The 21,787-nt window shown below is 40.6% G+C and overlaps 1 protein-coding gene across 4 annotated transcripts in view; it reads left to right on the top strand.

Moving 5' to 3' along the window:
- The first annotated feature begins 13,639 nt into the window (after positions 1–13,639).
- The window catches only part of exoc6 (exocyst complex component 6), a 55,070-nt gene continuing 46,922 nt past the window's right edge, over positions 13,640–21,787 (top strand). For 2 of the 4 annotated variants that reach the window (XM_061225498.1, XM_061225487.1), the window contains exon 1: positions 13,640–13,782. In XM_061225498.1, the coding sequence (XP_061081482.1) occupies positions 13,655–13,782 (128 nt within the window). In that variant the 5' untranslated portion in view covers positions 13,640–13,654. Of the gene's footprint in view, positions 13,783–14,525; positions 14,682–21,787 lie in introns of those variants that run through there. The other 2 variants (XM_061225514.1, XM_061225506.1) reach the window with 1 other exon arrangement.

The following is a 21,787-nucleotide window of genomic DNA, read 5'->3' as shown; positions in this document are numbered from 1 at the left end:
CGTGGGAATTTATTTTCTCTTTTTTCTGCAGTACTCTTAACTTTTATGTATTCATGGTTCTTTATTAGGCTAATTTTGTCCAATAAATCTTCTTTTTTTTTTTTACGTAGTGGGCTACTAGGCTACTAAGCGTAGTACTACTACTACTGTACTACTACTAGTAGTAGTCGTAGTAGCAACTACTATTGCTAATTATTTTATTAGAATTTGTGCATGCTTGTCCTGGGTTATTCGGGCTAGACCGTAAAAGCCGTCAAACTGCTGTTGGCTTAATACGTGTGGGCACTTTTCAATAGCATTTAGTTGCTATGAGATAAACGCTCATTTCTGTGAGGCTGGTTTTTTTTTTTGCTGCAATATTGTGAAATTAACTTAAAGATAACGAAGTGTGTTACTGCCGCACAGTAGCTTATTATAAAATTAGCCTAAATGTTAGATCAATTGCTAAATGTTCTTTAATAAATTAGGGGGAAGTTTAATAGAGAACATTTGAACATGGAAACAGAAAGGAAACCCTCTTAGTACTGTATCTCTGTTGGAATTTTCTCCAGAATACTCAGCAGCTAATTTATAGATTTATACTATTGTTTTGAATGTATAAAGTGCTTTATTCTGCTATGTGTCTGTGAGGGGGAAATTACCCATGTACTACCAAGTTAAATGCCAAAAAAAAGAAACGGCAACTAATTTCTGAAAACCTGCTCGAGTACTCACACAACGCCCTCTCTGTCCTGAAAACAGGAAAGAAACGGAACAGAAAATCCAGGACAATTGAATAAATGGGAAATTCGGTTGAAAACAGGAAAAATCTATTATTCAAGATTGATTTCCCTGAAACTGCTGATATCCTGTAGTGCACAGTTGACAGACTTGAATGATTTAAAGAAAATCACTACCTGTGGTCAGTTATATTTGTTATTTCTTGCTTCAAATGTACCTTATCAGTTAAATTAATATAACACAAACTTACTACTACTACTACTACTACTACTACTACTACAAAAGGCAATGGGAATACCTCTGTTGATAGCAAATATATGAAGTTCAATAGATTTCACCTGCAAGGCAAGGAATTAATCTATTCTGACAATATATAACAACTACCCTGTTTGCAAGTGGCTTTGTCCATATACACTCACCAAGCACTTTATTTGGAACATTTTTACTTTATTCAACCTACTTATTCATGCAATTATCTAATCAGCCAATTATGTGGCAGCAGTGCAATGCATACAACATGTAGATACGGGTCAGGAGCTTCAGTTAACGTTCACATCAACCATCAGAATGGGTTGATGATAGTTGGTGGGAGACAGGGTGATTTGAGTATCTCAGAAACTGCTGATGATCTGGGATTTTCACGCACACTAGTTTCTAGAGTTTGCTAAGAATGGTGCAAAAAAAAAAAAAAAAAAAAATCCAGTGAGCAGCAGTTCTGCAGACAGAAACACCTTGTTCATGAGAGACGTCAAAGGAGAATGGCCAGACTGGTCGAAGCTGACAGGAAGGTGACAGTAACACCAATAACCACACATTACACACATAACTCTAAGTGGATAGGCTACAACAATAAAAAATATAAATAATATAATAAATACCTAATAAAGTGCTTGGTGAGTGTATTTGATGTAAACAACACAGGTTTGCTCTTGTCTTTGACTTTATATCAGCAGCATTCAACTTCAAAAAGGTTGTCATTTAGCAGAAAGATAAACACAGAAGAGATTTCGATAAACAGAATGTTAATGATTGGAGGGGCAGGAATGATTTCAACCTGACTGTGTGTGATTAATCTTTCTGTTGTATCCACTTCCATGCCTACTCGAACAGTTCAATGGCCTTAAATATGCAAAACCATTCCAAAACCAATAGTATGTGTATCGATTTTTCTTGTATTGTGTAATGGTTCACAAATCATGTAAAGGCAAAACCAACACTGGGAGGAGAACACACACAGCTTGTACAGGGAAGATTAGGTGAAACATTGGCTTCTTTGATCGCTATAGTTGACACTAGGTTCCAAAGGCCCAGGAAGGCCCTTGCACTCAGTTCACACATGTGATAGCCATAATCTCTTAGCATCTTGGCAACAGCGCCAAGCACTGGCATCACATGAGGTCCCCTGTGAAGAAAGAAGCCTTTAAAAATATTATTAAATGCAGGGCAGAGGGCATGGCAGTTGGTATAGGGCTTCTGCCAGCTACAATGAAAATGAATTAAAGGTTTATCTACAGTATCAACTTGCCACAGGCTATTCATATTGTAAATGTAGCCTGTGGAAAGTAGATAGACCTTGATAAATACAGGCTATTTCGGTTTTTTTAAAACATTGGAATTTGGCTTTACTATAATTGATATGGTATGCTTTGTTAATTTATTTTTTTCAAATTTGATCAACTATTTCTAAATTATGATAAACTATTTATTTTATTAGATTTTAACTAATTTGCACAGTTGCTTTGGCCATTGATGATATAAAACACAAAGAGTTGCATATATAATGATGCAATAGTAAGACTGAAATGAGTGCTTCAGTGATAAAGACGTACAGATGGGGATGATTCCATGTGATCTTCTCATGGAATTATTAGAACAGAATATGGGGTTGCCTTATAAGCAGTGGATTTTAGTTTTTCAGGATAGGAGACTGAAAGAACATTGTTGTACTTTTACCTTGTGTGGAGTAACCTATGGTCTGCAAGAAAATACAGGGTAGGTCAAATATAGTGGGTAGTAATCCAAGTATAAACAAAAGCACACATTTGACAAATGAACCTGTTCGTTTGAAATGATTTTTGATTCTAGAAGCATCTGTTTGGGTTGATATGGCTAAGTAGGTGCTGGTTCCTATGACTGCTCATTTGTAGTGGAGGGAATCAGGAACACACTTCCCCTTACTTGCCTCCTGAAAAATAAACCTTTTGGAAATCATTAGTGAATAACCGAGGGAATCTTAAGCATTATATTCAGTTATATTCATATTTCATAGTTTATTGTTTACAATTTCCCATTCAGACTAGGATATACTATATGTTATATTGTTCAATGATGTGCAAATATACACTAAAGTATACATACACTATAAGCTATTTTCTCTAGCCTGCATCTGTATCAAAAAGATACTGATGTCTTCTTGATGCATCCAAGGGTATTTCTTTCAGGTTTATCAGTTTCCAAAAAGTTGCATTTAACATTTTCTATGGTAGAATCGGAGGGAAAATACCTACAGGAAGAGCATAAGGCAGAAAATAGGAGTGATTTAATGATCAGGTGCAACATACATTACATGTATACTACTGTGTGTATACGTTAGATAAATTAGTGAAAATGTGAAAATACATGAAATGTTCATGAATGCTTAAAATGAAAAACTATGGGTGATGCCTTTCTATTTTTAAACTTCCTTTTGAAATATCATGATGGGTGGACATTTTTTTCTTATGAAAGAAATTGGGTTTCAATTCACTCTGCTCTAACACTGCCAACTGCAGTAAGAAACACACACATACACACACACACACACACACACACACACACACACACACACACACACACACGCACACACACACATACATACATTTAAACTTTGTTATAGTGGTCCCTATTATTTTTTGAGAAAATTCAAACTTAATTTGTTTGCTTTATAAGTTGCAAGCATCTTTGAACATTTTGCTAGTAAGTTATGTTCTATGCAAATAATGTGTGTGTTAAATGATTATGCTACCTTATCATTGTGATTTATGTCTACAACACCATGGAGGGAGATGGCATTGTTTGGACAAGGCTATTATGAGAAAGTATGTTGCCATTTTTCCACTGTTTGAACAAGTAATTGTTTTATAGCATTATCTAAATTGGATGTTCAAGCAGAAAATCTGGTAATCATTTAAAGTGGTAAGTGAATGCTTTTGAAATGCCATATCTCAATTTGTATTGTGCCTAATTGAAAAGCAAATAGCACAGCTGAATGAACAGCAAACCAACAATTTATATTTCCTTAGCTGCCAATGGAATCCTCATTTCATTTGAATTTTCCTTGCTGAGAATAATGCAGGACTTAATGAATTAATGTTTTAGAAATTATACTCTAAATGCTGTCATTAGTGAACAGATGATGTGGTTTCTGTGACAACTCCTAACCAAATATTGACCTGATTGCAAGAATGAGACAGCAGTGCGACTAGTGTACCATTGCTTAGAGGCTATTCAATTAATTGTTTAATTGAGGACACTGGCTTTGCCTCACTGATCAATTTACTAGGTCTTGTTTAAAAGCTCTTTTGAGCAAACAAACTGTCATTAAACTATCCACCAGGGCCATCAGTTTCATTGTGTATACTCTATTTATATGTGCTGAATTATAAACCATGTTTCACCATGATAACACACAGGCAGGGATCCTAATGGGTTGTTTTATCTTCTTACATCTGTGATTAAGGCATTGGAATAACATTTGCACACAAACATGTGATATAGGCTTCACATTGTATGACTTCTAACAAAAAAAGCCATGACACTCCACCATCCAACAGATCTATCATGCTTTTTAATAAATTTTAGTCAATGTAAGCATGAATGAGACTGATAGCTAAAACATGATCTTACATAAGCATTAACATTTGTATGCCTATGTTATTCGTGTCTCTAAAGAATAGTAGAAACATTGTTTCGATGACTCATGTTTTCACTTCCTGACCTCCTTTGAACTATTCAAAATCTGAAGCACTAATATACATACAGTACTCACGGTCTAACAGCAGAGAATAGGTTAATTATAGAAGGGAAATGAATCACAGAAATGGATCACAGTACCCTTTTTTTAAACACTGAACGACAGGGTTGGTATCTGTAAACGCTACATTAAAACGCTGATTCTGTCTCCATCCACCAGCCAGATGAACCACTGTTTGCTGTCTTTTCAAACTAATTGCTCCATGGATAATTTAACATTTTGTCCCTGCAAGTCACTAAAAGAAAAACGGGAGCTGTGGACAATGCGTTAGTGTACGCCCCAGATTTATAGCCCCATGCTGCTGGTGGTAATGGGGCTGTCCACGCACTAACACTAATTTATTTGGGTGCTTCGTTCATCTGTGTCACTTGAGTCAATGACAGGAGTTTCAAAAACGGTTGAGAGATACAGTATCAATGCAAACACTGTCCTTTCATTAATTTATCAACCGCTTTGGAGATAATGGTGCCTGCTCTTCCAAGGTCAACAACCACGGCAGCCGCATTCCACAGTTGTTCAATTATAACAACACATTAACTAATGTCTCTCAAGTTCCCTCTCTGATTAATTATCATGGAATTGTACACGCACATTTCCGTATTTGTCCACACAGGCCAATGGGACACAGCCCAGTCTATTTCATTGTTCAATTAGGCCCACACCTTCAGACACAACTGATTCAGGCAAAATCTCACATACTCCAAAGGACGCACAGATTTGTCCTCATTAGGAGGGGAATAGAATGATTTTTCTGACATTGGCTGGTACCAGAAAAAGTTTACCAAAAACAATGTAGTATGCATATAGACACACTGTACATACTCCCACACACTGTTGCAACAAAGGACAGGGTGAAGTTTGCATAGGTTCAGCACGCCTCTGGCCAGTGAAATCAATATCAGCACTCTGCTATGTCCTTGCTTACTTTAATTACTTAGCTATAATGTAAAACTGTAAGTAAACCTATTCCTTTACCAGAGAATAAACAATATGGATAATGGCTGTGAGCAATGTGTCATGAGCGTCCCATCACCCTGACCTTTAGAGGCACGGTGCTTATTGACTCCACGGAACCAGAGCGGGCCAGTGCGACTGAAAGCTAGATCAAATATTTAATGCTCCATAATCACTGGGTCAGTTGTAATCAAGGCTAGGGCCACTTGGCCATGGTGCAGTGGTCTGTGTAGAATCCAATCCGGCTCATTCCACCGTCATCATACAGTTGCCCAGAGGAGGAGGGCATCACCCAGTAAAGTATTCCCTGCCTCATCAAACAATAGCATCTCATCTGATCGACTGGATTCCCAAAGTCTGCATGCACCAGGCTTGACACACTGAGAAACTCAGCTGATGGACTACAGTGTCTCCAAAAACGATATCCCATGGCACTCTGGTGTGCTGTCAAGCAAGATCAAGTGTGCCGTGAGCAAAAATGTGAAAAGTTAAAATTAAAAAATGTAAGGAATTTAATCCACAAAAGCCAAAATAAAATCCATTACATTGCACAAAATGCATATTGCTCAATTAAAACCCGAAAAGGCCCCATTTTGACACATCACATCCATGTCAGTATGTCGCTTGCTTCTGAGAGCGATGCACCCTGAGAGCCTGTACGTTTTTTGCAGGTGTGCCGCAGATTCTTGAATGAAAAAGAAAAAGCAAGAAGAAGAAACAAAATGGTGACTGGCGGCACACAGTTTGGAGGATATGTTGACAGCAAGGCAGTGTAGCAATGGAGCAGGCCTACGAATCCATCAAAAAAGTATGAAGTTATTTTTAAAGAGATTAAAGGTTTGTAGTACATGGATAGCAGTTGCTGACTGTAGACACCGAGAAACTGCAGAATGTAAGATGGGCTTAGAGTGTGATGGTGGCTGCTATATATCTATTTTTGTGAAAACTCCATCCAACACAAATCCTAAATATTTTGCTGACATTTAACTTTCTTAAAACAAAGATTGCATTGTACTGAAATATGTAACGACAGCCAATGCAGCTGTGGAATTTTAAAGTGATGTATTAAAAGATGTGATTACAATCTTATCTCATTGGACCAGCCTGAATAAGCTTACACTGGCCATAAACAGCCATACTCATTGTGGTAATAATGTACAGACAGTCTTATCAGCATGCAGAGATGGCATGTCCCATTTGCCTGTTAACAGCTTATTGATTGCTAGTAGTTTTATGATAGCTGGTGTTGTTGTTATAGCAAGCCCACTGACTGCTAATGTAAATGGTTCCCTTGTAAAGTTAACCCAATGGTAAAGAAAGTTTCGACCTGTTCTTTGTGTGAGTAACTGAAGTGGAAAAGGTGTTTGTCCTTTGAGCGTGTGTGGGAAAGGAAACGAAGAGCCGCAAAGGAGGCAAAAGTACAGATTAAGACACATACCGAAGCACTGTCTGAAAATCTTTTCAACAAATAGAGAATGTATGTGGTTATACTATCAGGAGGCATGTGCTGTTAGTTAGCATGATACAGCAAAAGACAGAGAAAATGGAGTACGAGAAGTAACTGGTGGGAGAGATCATGGCGTACAAAGGCAGTGGCCCAGTTACCTGAAAAAAGCAAACATCGACCCGAGGTTAAACAAATAAGACAGCACTTCTCAGGCAAGTGGGAGATAAAATACCTGGAGCTGCTCTTTAATAGATGCAAGCTGATGTGCTTCATTGGTTATAAGAGGGCATTCTGTTTTTAAGTACTGTTTTTTGTTCCAAATGCACTGGCAATCTGAAAACGACAGGGTTGTGTTGAAATGACCCTCTCATACTGAGATGTGGGTTTCTTTTTTGAAGAGTTTGCTAAAATAATGTCCTTTTCTACAGAGGTGACTTGAACTGTGTTGCATCCACTGCACCAGATATTACCACATGATATATAATGTGAAAGATGGTGTGAACTGAAAGTCTATGCTGATGAACTTAACTCCAAGTATTGTAGTATTTTGAAATTAGACGCGCCACTTAATATTACACAACACAGCATCTACTGGCCACACAAAGTGATTGTAGCAAGTGGCTTAAAAATGAATGACTGACTTTTTTGAGCCATTGAATTAGTTTTGTGAACAGGATATATCCTGTTTTCTGCCATTCTTTATTGCCGGTGGAGGTGATGTGAGTCATGATATTTTTTTCCGGAGTGAGAGAGAGAGAGAGAGAGAGAGAGAGAGAGAGAGAGAGAGAGAGAGAGAGAGAGAGAGAGAGAGAGAGAGAGAGAGAGCGTGGCTTCAGGGCCTACAAAGTGGTAGACTCCCAAACCAGCCAGGAATATCTGCTCATGACAGACAATTAATCTCTTTGGCTCAGGAAGTTATTCTTGCATGTATGTTTCCACAAATAATGTTATTGGGAGAGCTAGAGGGTCTGAACAATGGCTGCTAATTTGTTTTGCTTCCTTTTTTCCCTGCTACACGCTGTAAAAACAAAGATGAAAATGCAAGGAAACACCCTTAATTGACAGCATAAGAATGCAGGCAGTCTGCACTGGGGATTTCTTTCAATGGAGTCGGAGGACTTTGAAAAGTCTGCACCCTTCCCAATTCCCTCTGACTCTCTGTCTCTCTTTCTTTGAGCTGGTTGGCTAAGAGAAGACAATCGATGCCATGCAGTGTTTTTTTGTGAGTGGACTATTAAATCGTACACAGTCTTCTGGTTGGGTCCAAATAACATTTCAAAAATGAAAGCAGGGAAGTTCATGGTGAAGGATAGCACTGGGCAAATTGCTCTCTCTCTCACACACACACACACACACACACACACATCAGCTAGCCTGATGGTCAAGCTGCTCAGGGCATATAATCTCAGGGTGGTGAGGATGAGCTGGGTGTTTCAAGGGTGTGGGAGTGAAATCCGGTGAGTTGTCACACATTCAGCTCTTCGGTGTGTGTCAACTTGAGAGCTGTCATTAGTGTTATCATTATCATTACAGAACCAGTTCACACTGCATTTAGTGAAGGTCCTTACTTATTGCACAATAAAATAACACAGATACTTATGCCATTTTAAGCCAGAATGTCTTAATTTATCCTGCACTATCCCTTTATGTGAGTGCCATCAATTCCATTTGCACATGCCAGCAGCCATACTTCTATATTCTCTGCTCCTGCTGAAAGGCCAAGCAATTATAAGCTTGGTTAGCATTCAGATGGGAGACCTGTGAAAACAAAGTTTGGTTGGTGGGCCAATAGGAGGTGATCTCCCCTCTGGTCAATTAAGCCCCATTGCCACGGTGCAATGATGGGGACACTGTGCTGTAGGAGATGCCATCCATTGGCTGATGTTGTAAACACAGGTCCTGACTCACTGTGGTCATTAAAGATCTCATGAAGCCATTGCATTGTCCTTAAATGCCCAACTTGCCTTTCTCAACCTGCTGCCTAATCATCACCCAGTTCGGAATTTTACTTGTTTTTACTCATTATTATGAACAGTACTTCGCTGTTGGTGCTGTATACTTCATGCTGCTGTAATCCTTTACTGCAGTCCAAAATACAGTGATATTCCTTTAGTGTGAAAATGCAGTAGTAGGATGAACAGCATATTTAAGCTTGCTCTCATCTCAGAAGGTTGCCACTGCAGCCAAAAGAACCTCTTGGCTCCTATGAGAGCCTTGCACTTGTCTCAGTCTGCTGAACCCATGATATTTCTATTTGTCTAAGTTTCACAGAAAGGAGACCCAACCAAGATAATCACAAGCTACACATATATCTTTTTCATTTCATTGTCAAAAGAATGTCTCATCTAAGAGATTGTCTCCATAATATGTTGGAAAATTGGATTTGCTAATGACATTATCTTGGATTTAATCAACATTTGCCTTTAACACAAACCTAAATTAATATACCTCAAATGACTTTATGTTGTTTAACAGATTCAGCCTTTTATTCACCAAACTGTTGAAGAAGAAATGATTCCGTTGAATAGTGAGTCACAGTTAAGGGGAATTGACAGACTCCAAACCACTGTTCCATGAATTGTAGTTTTTATCTCATTCCTGGGTACTGTGAGCTGAAAGTAATATAGTTGAAGGTGATGACAAGCAAAAGCAGTAGGACAATAACAATGCTGTGTTGTTGCACACTATTTTAAGTGTGTGCTGACAAACCACTCATTCATTAGACTACATCTCAGAACATTCCACATGTTCTACACCGCCACCTGCTTCCTAGAGTTGAAAGGGCTTCCTGTCAGCATAAATGGTGAGCATTGGGTAGCTATGGAGAGACATTATTGCCAATTTTCTCTCCCTACACCAAGGAGGAGTGACCATCATCTTGTACAGGACATTCAAGAATTACTTTTAACCTTTATCTATTTATATATTTGTCAGCCCCTGCCTCCCATCCCACTGTACTACAGCAATGTGAGCAAACCTTTACTGATTACACATCAGAGTACACACATAAAAGTGATTGTTATTCATCAATGTATAACCACACTAGCAATTGTGACCATGACAACCTGACTGGAAAAAATGTCAATGGGATTTCCTTCAGGTTATCAACCACAGAATACTTTAAAATGGTCATACTTCATTGAATACTTATCAATGACTTTAACAGCTGGCTTCTGCTGAAAATTGCAGCAGCAATTAATTACAATTTACCACTTAAATCAACTCTCGAGTTCTGACCACACATTCTGGAGTGAGTGCCATTGTTACAGTACAAGCACCCTTTCATTTCTCTAAGAATCTTGACTCATTCTGCAGTCTGTGGAAAGTGTTATCTTAGGCAGCTTGCTACAGGAAGTTCTGTTTATCACTTCCTCTCAGTTGTAGTTTGTTTAGGGCTTCATCATATGATCAGATTGCATTAAGAGAGGGGCTTTTTTGTGCCCAGCACTCTTCAAAAGAGTAGACCCATAGGATTTGCTATCACTTATTGCATATGTTCTCATGTATGAAAACAAAGTCTATCAGGAGGTGACAAATTTGTCTGTTGGTCTTATTGGAGCACTGGTTTTGAATACCCAGTATGATTTCAGAAAATAAAGGGTTTCACTTCTCCTTTCTAAATGAACACAATAACACAGATCTTTGGTAGAATCATTTCACAACATAACAGAGGGTGAGCTCGCATGGCAAAGAGCGTTAAAGAGGAAACCTAGTCGGTTAGATAGAATAAGTCGTCCTCGTGTTGTTCTGTCTTCTTTTTGCCACTGTAATCAGACAGCAGTAGAAGCACAAACGAAGAGTAGGCCTATCCAGCAACAGCAGTTCTGGTGTATGGCCTTAAAATGACTGAAAAACACAGCACAAACGCATTTCCTCATTTTGTTTGGCCACTTTCTAATCTCCATTTAACAAAATGTCAACTTGAATGAATGAGGTGTGGGTGTCCACCTTGCAATGCATGGTTTTATTTAATTTGGCATTTAATGTTCCTGACAAATGAATCTGTGTGGTCGATACCAATATTAATCAAACAGAACTTCCTCCTTTTACTGGGTATTCTAACACAAGGAAATGCTTTCATGGCCCAAAAAAAACTTTTACATTGGCAATAAAGAATGCTTGGCAAGGTGGACAAAGTGATCTCTTGGTTGGAAAGAAGAGCCCCCAAAAAAGCGTATAAATTTCTCTGATTGCTAGGACTGTTTTCACAGTTAAATATTTGGATTAGATCTCCGTCTTCGATTAATGTGCCAATGAAATGGCTGAGACCTCCTGATGCAGAGTCTAGTGCCCTCCTCTTGAAAACTGCACTTCATCACGGTCTGAACTCTGTCTGCTCTGGAGTGGGCCTTTTTACCCTGCTGAAATCCATCAGAAGGGGGGTGTAATGCCCCTCAAGTACCCTTTTATTGTCCCGCTTTTTGGCCCAAATGACAGTGGCTCCACACACACAAACCTTTCAGAGGCTTTGCTTCTCTTCAGAGACAGCTAAGTGGAAAAGAACTATCAAAACATGATGTAAACATCCCTGGTCAACTCTTGCCCCATCAAAAAAGGGCCAAGGTAGATTATGGGTATCATAACATTCTTAAGCTTGTTTATTTTTCACACCATTGTTTCTACAGTGCATTATAAGATTTAAGTACAGAACAGTGCAAGTTGCAATATCAACAGAATTATTTTTCAAAACATCTGAGCTATTACTTTTAAGAGGCATGAGCATGGGCAAGATAAACAATTAAGATGCCATTTCAATACAAAGGACAAGTTACAAATTCCACAATTCCCAATGATACTTCACGAAACATAAAAAAAGTTATTTTTCCTAACAATTTGAAGGTAAGCAATAAACTACTGCTAAATGATTGGTTCCCAAAAGCACCCTCTACAGGATAGCTGTGATATTCTCACTTTCCACAATCAGGCAAGAGTAGGCACCATCTCCGGGCAAACGTACTTATCAGTATTTCAAAAATTATATGCTCTTTATTTACACATCAGGGACATTTCAAAGCTAAGGTATTGATTCCTGAGAGTAAATGTAGACACACACACACACACACACACAGAAGTAGAAGGATCCAGACTAAACTAATCTAATCTCTGGATTGACAGGGAACACAATAAACTCTGAACTGAAGTCCCTACAAACACAGAAAAAACAGGGCCTTATCACTCTGAAATGGTCAGGCCTGTCCAGTGTTTGAGCTCTGTGCACCGCACAAGGTCTCCAAAATCTCAGAATCTTGAATTAATAGATGTGCACAGAGGGGGGCGAAGAGGAATCAGTAGTCCCTTGTCTTTGTAGATAACAAGGAGACTCATTAATAATGAGTATTTTGTTCCCTGTTTGAAGTTGAGAAAATGAGCCTATTCAGTAATTGATGGCCATTAATTTTACTGATACTAATGCGAAATATGTAAGCTGTACACATTGCCTGTTAAACTTACCATTGACAGTGAATGCAAAATATAGAGGTTCAGATGCTTCCAAGATCAAGGGTTACCAAGTCTGTTGAAACCCATAGTCTGTGGGACGGACAGAGGAAATGGTAAAGAGTGAGAGGGGAAGAACACATTGACGAAAGAATGTTAGATGAGTGTGTGTGTGTGTGTGTGTGTGTGTGTGTGTGTGAGAGAGAGAGAGAGAGAGAGAGAGAGAGAGAGAGAGAGAGAGAGAGAGATCACCCGATTTTCACAAGTTCAATCCCTGAAAGGACAAGATTCCAGAAGTGTGTCAGTATCCGGGTGTTTTCCTTCTGATGTAACATTAGCGCTGACACTGCATCCGCCTGATAAATGACCTCTGAGATAAATTTCAGCAAAATAGTTTGCCATTACAATGCCAACCACCCGCTTGCTGTTCCTGTACTGCAGACACATTTCCGGTACTGGTGTGTGCAATCATGGTCAGCTTCTTGTTTTTGTCAGAGAAATAAGGAAATTTATTGTTTGAGGTTTCGTTTTTAAAACCAAATTGAGATTTCACCATTAATTATAATTATAATAATAATAATGTAATGTAATAATAATAATTTAAAAAACAGAAATTATTGTACATTTCATGTAGTAAATAAAAAGTGACCTGCGCTTTAAATTATTATTAATATGCTTAGGATCTTGAATTTTGATCAGTCTAAATTAAATACTGAATAGTGACCTATAGGCCTACACAATACAACAACAAAAACACTACAGTCAACAATTTGCGTAGTTCAGAGTATAACTACAGTACACACAAAGGCAAATAGGTAGGCTAAATGCATAATTGTATTCAACATAAACAATATGGTGACACATTTTATATCCAAACATAGTCTGTATAACTTGTAATACATGTAATGTAACTTAACAAAAAGGTATGACACCATGCCAATATTTAACAAAAGAGTAATAAAGCCCCGCTTATTGGATTCAATGTTCTACAGATCACAAGGTTACTTTTTTTCAGTTGCTTTTTTGCTGACCACAGTAGGTGTGTTGCCCGGATTTCATCCAAGCCTTTCTCCACAAACTCAGAAATGACCAGCGACCGAGTGAAAGCTCCTTTACCAAGTATTCCCGATGAGGAAAATAAAGAAGAGAAAGTCTACGGAAATGTTTTTGCGGAACTCGAATCTGTGGACTTGCCTTTGGGAACGACTTTAAGGTAGTACCACAGACTTAATTGGAAAACATCCACATTGTGCAATTAGGTAGCCTATATTGGTGAGCAATGTGTAGGCTATTCGTGTATTATTCCAGCAATATAAGATAAACAATTCAGTCATATTCGTAAATTATATAGTTAAAATCTAAATATCAAACGTTTCACATGGCAATGGACTGTGATCTTCAGTGTAGTTTAATGATTGAACTCCAATTGACCGTAGGGGTTTCCAGGTAATTGACTAAAAACAATGTAAATAGGCCTACACTTTTCGTTGCAGTGAATTCAATGTTGTAATTTATTGTGTTAATATTAGGCAACCCAATGCATACCTCTAAAAACAGGAAAGTAATTATTTTTCAATTTAAAAAACTAAACTAGCTATATTCCAATGACATTAGAGATTGCAAGACTTTATTTCGCTAAATTAATACTACCCATTTGTTAAGGATCAAAATATAAAATGCAGCCTAGCCGTTTTGCAAACGAATGTGCCTACAATATGTGGCCAATGTGCTTACAATAGGTATTTACTAGCTAAGCGAATTGCCTTGTTATAATCTATGGAGTTCCCGGATAATGAGAAGATATTATATTTTTGCGGTTGCTTCCTATTGATTAATGTCCATTTAGAAAATCTACGGTTTCCCAGGTGAATTAAACTAATATACCGCAAAATCCAACGCATGAGACGACGACATTCAGCGCCACCTTGCGCCAAGTTCTCCCCCTAACGGTGGGTCCGTGCAATAGCCTCTTTCCCCGCAGTGTCACTTTATCGCTACCGTGAATACAACCAACATGGCGGAGAGTGAAACCTTGGAGAGTATCACTGAGCATGAACGCATTCTGCAGGAAATTGAGAGTACAGACACGGCCTGCGTTGGTCCCACGCTTCGGTATGGAGGGGAATTTTCTTTTACAAATATTATTTAGACATTATTAAGAGGTGCAGCTTATCTGGTAAAACACATTTAATGGTCAGGCCTTTGTTAGCGGCTAGCTAGCTCACTGGCTAACAAAATTAGCCAATGAGCTAGTTTTGCTAGGTCTACCGATAGACTACTGCTAGCTAAATGGTAGCTGAGCCTCCTCCACTGCGACTGCTGCAGTGAGGTATTCCGTTAGACTATAGCTAGCTAATCGGTTAGCATAGAGCTAACATTGGCTCGCTACAGCCCTTATTGGTACTTGCGACCTAGCTAGCTAGGTACGAAGGCACTGTATAAATGCAGTAACGTTAGCTATCTATCTTTTTACAGAATATGTTAGTCAACACACATAAATGTTGTATTGTTAGCAAAATACCGGTATAGCCTACGTATTGCTCTTCTAGACTGTTACGTGGAAAATGCAAACAAATCGCACTGGCTAGCTAGTTAAGATTGCTGACGGTCTATGATGGGCCAGAGTACCGTTGTTTCCGTATAGGGACTTATGCATTTTGGTAGAGCTAGCTATCTACCTTTTTAATTAAGATATTTCGTAGTTCGCGAGTTACCTGTATGACAAACAATATCTTGCCTTGCTAATTGTCCAATATAATGTGACAGTAATCTGAGAGTTTAACATTAATCTACACATTTAGTGGGTGTGGCTGTATGATAGCTCAAGGTTGTTCCAAACCATAGCTAGCTCCATACTTGCAAGCGAGCTAACTAGACAGCTAGCCAAAGATGCTTATATGGTCATGGCTGTTATTAAAAGCAAAAAACCATCACCTTGTCCGCCATGAATGATGGCTAAATGTACCGTTATCTGGTGACGTTACCTTAGCGAGTTTGCCATGTCATAACTTACATTTAGGCAATACAAACGTTAGCTAGCTCTAGCTACTGTTTTATGATTGACAGAACTGACTGGTTGGTTACTTGCTATACCTTGTCTTACTCTCTGTTAGACTAGCTAGATAGCTATTTACTGTATGCAACCGCCCAGAATTATACAGCAAGCTAACGTTAGCTATCTTGCTGAGATTGTGTCGCATTAATCTGGCAACAATAACAGTTTGCCGGAACAGCTGTCTATCTCCAGCTAGTTACGACGATTTATGCAAGATTTTAATATTAATTGTGACAAAGTTTGAGCCTAACCATTTCTATTTCCCATAACGTTAATTTCGCGCAATTTTTGCATTCTCAATTGTCTTAATCTGTACGTTATACAGGCGCACTGTAATGTTCTGGTATCAAGTGCAACAACTGACAGTTTAGCTATTTTTTGGTAAGGCAATAGTTAGCTAACTAGCTAACATTAATTAACTAAGCTTCATGGACAGATCTAAGCAAATAGTTGACTTGATATTCTAAACGCATAACCGGCAAAATAATTGTAATTTTTTAAAATCTTAAAATGAAAAATACGAATAACATAGTAGTTGTATATTCTTCAGGTAATCACTGTTTTCTAATAAAATCGCCAAGGGACCAGTTTCTTGTGTGTACAATATTCAGCTGTGAAGTAGGTCACGGTTGCCAAATTGTTCTGATGTGCACTTTCCTAAGCGTGGGTAACGTCAGTGTTTTGGTGGGTCGGTGTTCAGAGGCCGTTTTCGAAACCGCATACTTCAATGGAAATCAGCTTGCAATTTCCACTGCTTTGTCATGCACATTCTGCTCTGACCTTGTCTAGGCCAAATGGTGCTTAGTTCCTCATTCAAAAAACGTATCTCTTCAAATAGGGTGCATTTTACTGGTTCCGTTGTATGAATAAAGTTACATTAGCATTTGGTATTGTATTGATGTTTTTGTGCAATACGATTCTGAAGTATTTAACCCTCCTATATGTTTGAGGTAGTGGACTGGACCGTTGCATATTGCTGTCCCAGGTAGGCCACTACTATATTTTGTCATTTGACCAAATGCTAACTTGGAAAGGCCTTCAGTTAAGCTATGCGGAGTGTGTACGGGTTAGATGGGTGATAATAGACGGTCGGAGATGTACCTGGCTTGGAAACATGAGGCATGTTTGGCGGGTCGAAGCCTTACTTCCAGCCTGGGACGGCAGGCCTTTTCGTCATTCATGCAAATGAGCTTGGCCACATCCACGGGATAAGCATCTGTGCTCTAAGCAGGAGCACCCAGCAGGACAATTAGAGTGACTCATAGACTGATGTCTGCACCGATGTCTGCACTGACTTAAACATTGCTCAGTGCAGTGGGCTGTTCATTAATGAAAATCGAGGATTGATATTTCTGAACAATGGAAGAAACATAAAAATCTGATTACTAAACTGAAAACTAAACTGAATTTGATTTCCTTGCTGCTTTGTCTCTGGAGTACAGTGCTTCTGCTGAAAGAGTTCAAATGAAATATTGGGTGGCTAAAAATATGACTACCTATACAGTTACTCTGTTGAAACCTGACCAGCATGACCAAGAGGAGTGATGTAAGGGGTTCTGGGAACTATGTTGCAACCAAAGCACAGCCGGCTCAAACGCACCCGTTTTCCCCTTCAATCCTTCAGTTTCACCTGAATTAGTTTGGGTGGTAATGCTGACTGCAGGTGATCTGTGTTATTCAGGACCAGGGTGTATGCTAAGTGAATACAGCAAATGGAGATGGCAAAAGTGAAAGTGTGGGAGGAATGGAGAAGGTGTAGCCTGTGGGTGCAGATGGACATCCGCCTCTGCTTTGACTTTTCTCAGTAAACACTCTTATGGTGGCGAGTCTGTCCAACACACCAGAGCTAACTGCATACCTCCCGGGCACAGAGCTGTTTTTGCATTTGTGCTTGAGTCAGGCTGAGATGATCACATCATGATGAGTCTCTAATGTCCCGATTTGCCATGAGACCCATTTAAAATACACATTCTTGTGATACTGTATGGCTAGTTACTGCTTAATTTGGCTATACTATTAATTACAAAGATCATCAGAGTAAGCCGGCTGAAGCCCAGTAGATATAGGTGGTGGTTTAGGAAAGAGAAGAGCGTGGTGTGATGGACCCAGGATACAGTTCTGGGTTATCGGTCTGTATTCCATTGAATTTGCATGAAATGCAAACGTGCATGTTGGTAAACACGCAGGAAGGGCTACAGCGGATAGTGCACTTTGATCCTTGGCGTCCGGTGAAACCGCTGCTTCCTGCAGTCGCTGTGGAATGCGAGCCGTGATTACTGGCGATAATCTATGTACTGCAATGGGAGAGCGGCACAGCGCAACACCGGAGGCTTTCTGCAGGCTTTTGTATCTGCCTTTATTGTCGGGCAGAAACCGAGAATGTGTTTAAGAAGGTTCCAGAACACCACAGATGGCTGGGATGGACGTTTAAGAACACAGCGTGTACCGTTCATTTCCGGAGAGCCCTGTGCAGCCATCTGCTTTTGGCTCCGAGGACCACTTCAAGGTTCATTGTTTCACTTTTTCTGTGTCTGTGTGTGTGTGTGTCTCTGTGTGTGTGTGTGTGTGTGTGTGTGTGTGTGTGTGTGTATATCTGTGTATATTTGTGTATATCTGTGTGTCTGTGTATGTGTGTGTGTCTGTGTGTGTGTGTATATCTGTGTGTGTCTGTGTGTGTGTGTATATCTGTGTGTGTGTGTGTGTGTGTGTGTGTGTCTGTGTGTGTGTGTGTGTGTATATCTGTATATCTGTGTATGTGTGTGTGTGTCTGTGTGTGTGTATATATCTGTGTGTGTGTGTGTTTGTGTGAGTGTATGTGTGTGTGAGTGTGAGTGAATATATCTGTGTGTGTGTGTGTGTGTGTATATCTGTGTGTGTGTGTGTGTGTGTGTGTGTATATCTGTATATCTTTGTATGTGTGTGTGTGTCTGTGTGTGTGTATATATCTGTGTGTGTGTGTGTTTGTGTGAGTGTATGTGTGTGTGTGAGTGAATATATCTGTGTGTGTGTGTGTGCGTGTGCGTGTGTGTGTGTGAATATGAATATATCCGTGTCTGCGTGTCTCTGTGTGCGTGTCCGTGTGTCCAGAGAAACTTTGAATTGCTTGTTGCGAGGCTGTTGGGGAGTCATCCCGGACGGGCTCTCATTGTTCCCGGCCCGTGATGCCGGTCTTCTTTATCTGCCCCTGACAGCGGCGGGGGGCCGGCAGGAAGGCATGTCCTTTTGGTGTGCGGTTGGGAAAACAGGAAGGAGGAAACTCATAGCGAGCGTGTGGGGCTGCTGATTACCCGCGCGGGCTCGGCACCCAGAGGATGTCCATTAAGAGGGGCGTCTGTGATGTGCAGCGTTTGTCCTCGTGCGCGGCCCTCGCGGCAGTGTCATTACAAGGGTGTATTGACCCTGGCCATAGGAAGCAATGTTAACTGAAACATCACGCTCAGCCCTTTCCTGCTCATGGAAACAGGATACTATTAGTGAGAACAATTTGCAGGATTTCTACCCGCAGGAAAGTGTGAGGGGGGGGTGGCGATGCTTTGTCCCAAGTGCTTGTGGTCAGGACAAAGCAGAGTCAAGTTATTTTTCTGCTGATAATGTTGAGTCTATTTTGAAGAATGCGAATCAGCCTTGGAAGAGTGGTTGTTACAGGCCGAGCAAATAAAAACATTCGGTCTTAAAGCCACATTTCCACTAAGCTGCCTTGGATGTACATAATCTGTCTGTGAGCTGGGAAACAGTCCCTGTCTGTGAGCTGGGCCACAGTCTGTGTCTGTCTGTGAGCTGCACCAATGGCTGTGTCTGTGAGCTGGGCCACAGTTTGTTTTCTGTGAGCTGCCTGGGCCTCTGTCTGTATCTGTGTCTGTGAGCTGGGCCTCTGTCTGTATCTGTGAGCTGGGCCACTGTCTGTATCTATGTCTGTGTCTGTGAGCTGGGCCACTGTCTGTATCTGTATCTGTATCTGTATCTGTGTCTGTGAGCTGGGCCACTGTCTGTGTCTGAGCTCTGTAGCAAATTGACCAGGCCAGAATTGTGTGGGGCAGTGTCAGGTATGGTCACCCCATAGCCAAAGGGGGAAGTGACTATTCTTATCCCATATAAAACCACATAGCCAGAAAATGTGCAGTGCATTGGTTACACTCAACTCCATATTATTCCTGCTCGTCTGTACTTGCCAGTAAATAAATGTTCACTAACTGTACTCAGTATCCACATTTAGTTGGCATTATTTTCTGCCAACCTCAGTCCCCAAAAGAGAAGTAATGAGGACTGAGCATCCGGACTGCTTTTTCCATGATGAGCTCTTTGGCAGACAGACAGATTTGACTTGACTGCTTATTTGTAAACGCGTTAGAAGCAGATGCATGCAAAGCAGAAAGGCTGTGCTGTAGAAGTGCTCCAGAGCCTGCACTGCCGGGGCAGTAGGTGAGACCCTGTCAGATGAAATGGACGCTTCCGTATTGGACTGCACTAGAATGGTGCACCTACAGCTCAGGTCAGTCACTGGGGTTAGCAGATTCACAGCTTCCCCATTTTATAATTGTGTCTTGATTCTTAGTAACAAATCCAATTTGGTTCGGCGGTTAAATTTATTTGGGTTGGCTTCCTGTTCAATGTTCAGCAGGATTCGGAACGTAAACGTGCGAGAACCCTAGCCCTTGCGTTCATTCTTCAGATGTAAGCACTAAAGCAGTGAGGTCTGGGCCTGTGTAGAAAATGTTTATTTATATTTTTTGGTAGATGTAGGCCAGTACTTAAAGTCTATTTCTGGATTGTTGTGGCTTACAATGTTACCGCAAATGCCAGTTAGGCTGTTGTAACTAAGCTATGATTACACAGTCTAAATGCATGCGCTTTTTCAGTGATTTCTAAAATACGGCATTCACTGTGCTTTAATAGTGATTTCCTTCCCGAACAACTCTTGCCATCGGCGTTTTATGTTGCATTAAATAGGCCTTGTGTATGAACAGATGTTTACCTGCCTTCAAATATGCAAATATAGCCAGCAGGGCATGGCCAGACACAATACATATAGACATAGAGTACGTACACATACCACTCCTGGGTGAAATACATAATTGGATTTGGATTCATATACCTTTCTGTGTTGATCATGCCTGGTGCGATTGAGGCAACCGAGAGGACCAGAGAGGTCCAGAAGGCAAGGTCTGCACTTTTTGAGAATATTTTGTAGGTTCCAATACGCCAGACAAGCTCAGTAAAGCATATAAGTATTTGATACTTACGTATTTGACCCAGGTCTGATGCATGCTGATATATTTTACATGCAGGTATACTGTATACTAGCATATAGTATACCAGCATACACATACTGGCACACAGTACAAACATACACACAATACACACAATACAAACACAGTGCATACACACACGAGTACAGTACATACACATTCAGACACACAGTACAAACGCATACAGACACACAGTACAAACGCATACAGACACACAGTACAATCACATACAGACACACAGTACAATCGCATACAGACACACAGTACAAACGCATACACACACACAGTACAATCACATACAGACACAGTATGAACGCATACAGACACACAGTACACATGCATACAGACACACAGTACAATCACATACAGACACACAGTATGAACACATACACACACACAGTACAATCGCATACAGACACACAGTACAAACACATAAAGGCACAGTAAGTGGCATGGCAGTAGAGGCAGACCACAGGCGTGCAGCTGCTCAGCGGCCTCTGCGCGGGGTGCCCTGGCGGTCACCCTGGAAGCAGCGAGGCCAGCGAAAGCGGCCAGGGCCCCTCCCCTCCTCACCGGCGGACACGCTCGCAGGAAGCACCTGCCACTGGATCTCTTTCAGCCGCCATTGTGAGGATATAACCCCCGTAAGCAGCGAGCCTCTGAAAGACGTGCTGTTTTTCCCGGGCCGGTCCTCGCGCCCGCGCGCCCGAGCGGGACCGCCGTCCCGCATTGTGGGGAGAGGAAGACATCTGCTGCCTCTGGAGCCGGCGGACATTTTACACGCCTGGCACGGGCCCGCTCTTTGTTTCGGGCCCGGTTGATTAGCGGACGTATTTATAGATCATAACAGGCTGGGCCCTGCAGCCTTGAGGGGGTATTGTCATACGGTTCCTCGTAGCCTGACCTCCCTGAGCGGG

This window comes from Conger conger, chromosome 2, assembly GCF_963514075.1.
Source record: "Conger conger chromosome 2, fConCon1.1, whole genome shotgun sequence".
NCBI lineage: Eukaryota > Metazoa > Chordata > Actinopteri > Anguilliformes > Congridae > Conger > Conger conger.
The sequence above is the reverse complement of the archived record's forward strand: the minus strand, read 5'-3'. Positions and strand labels throughout refer to the sequence as shown.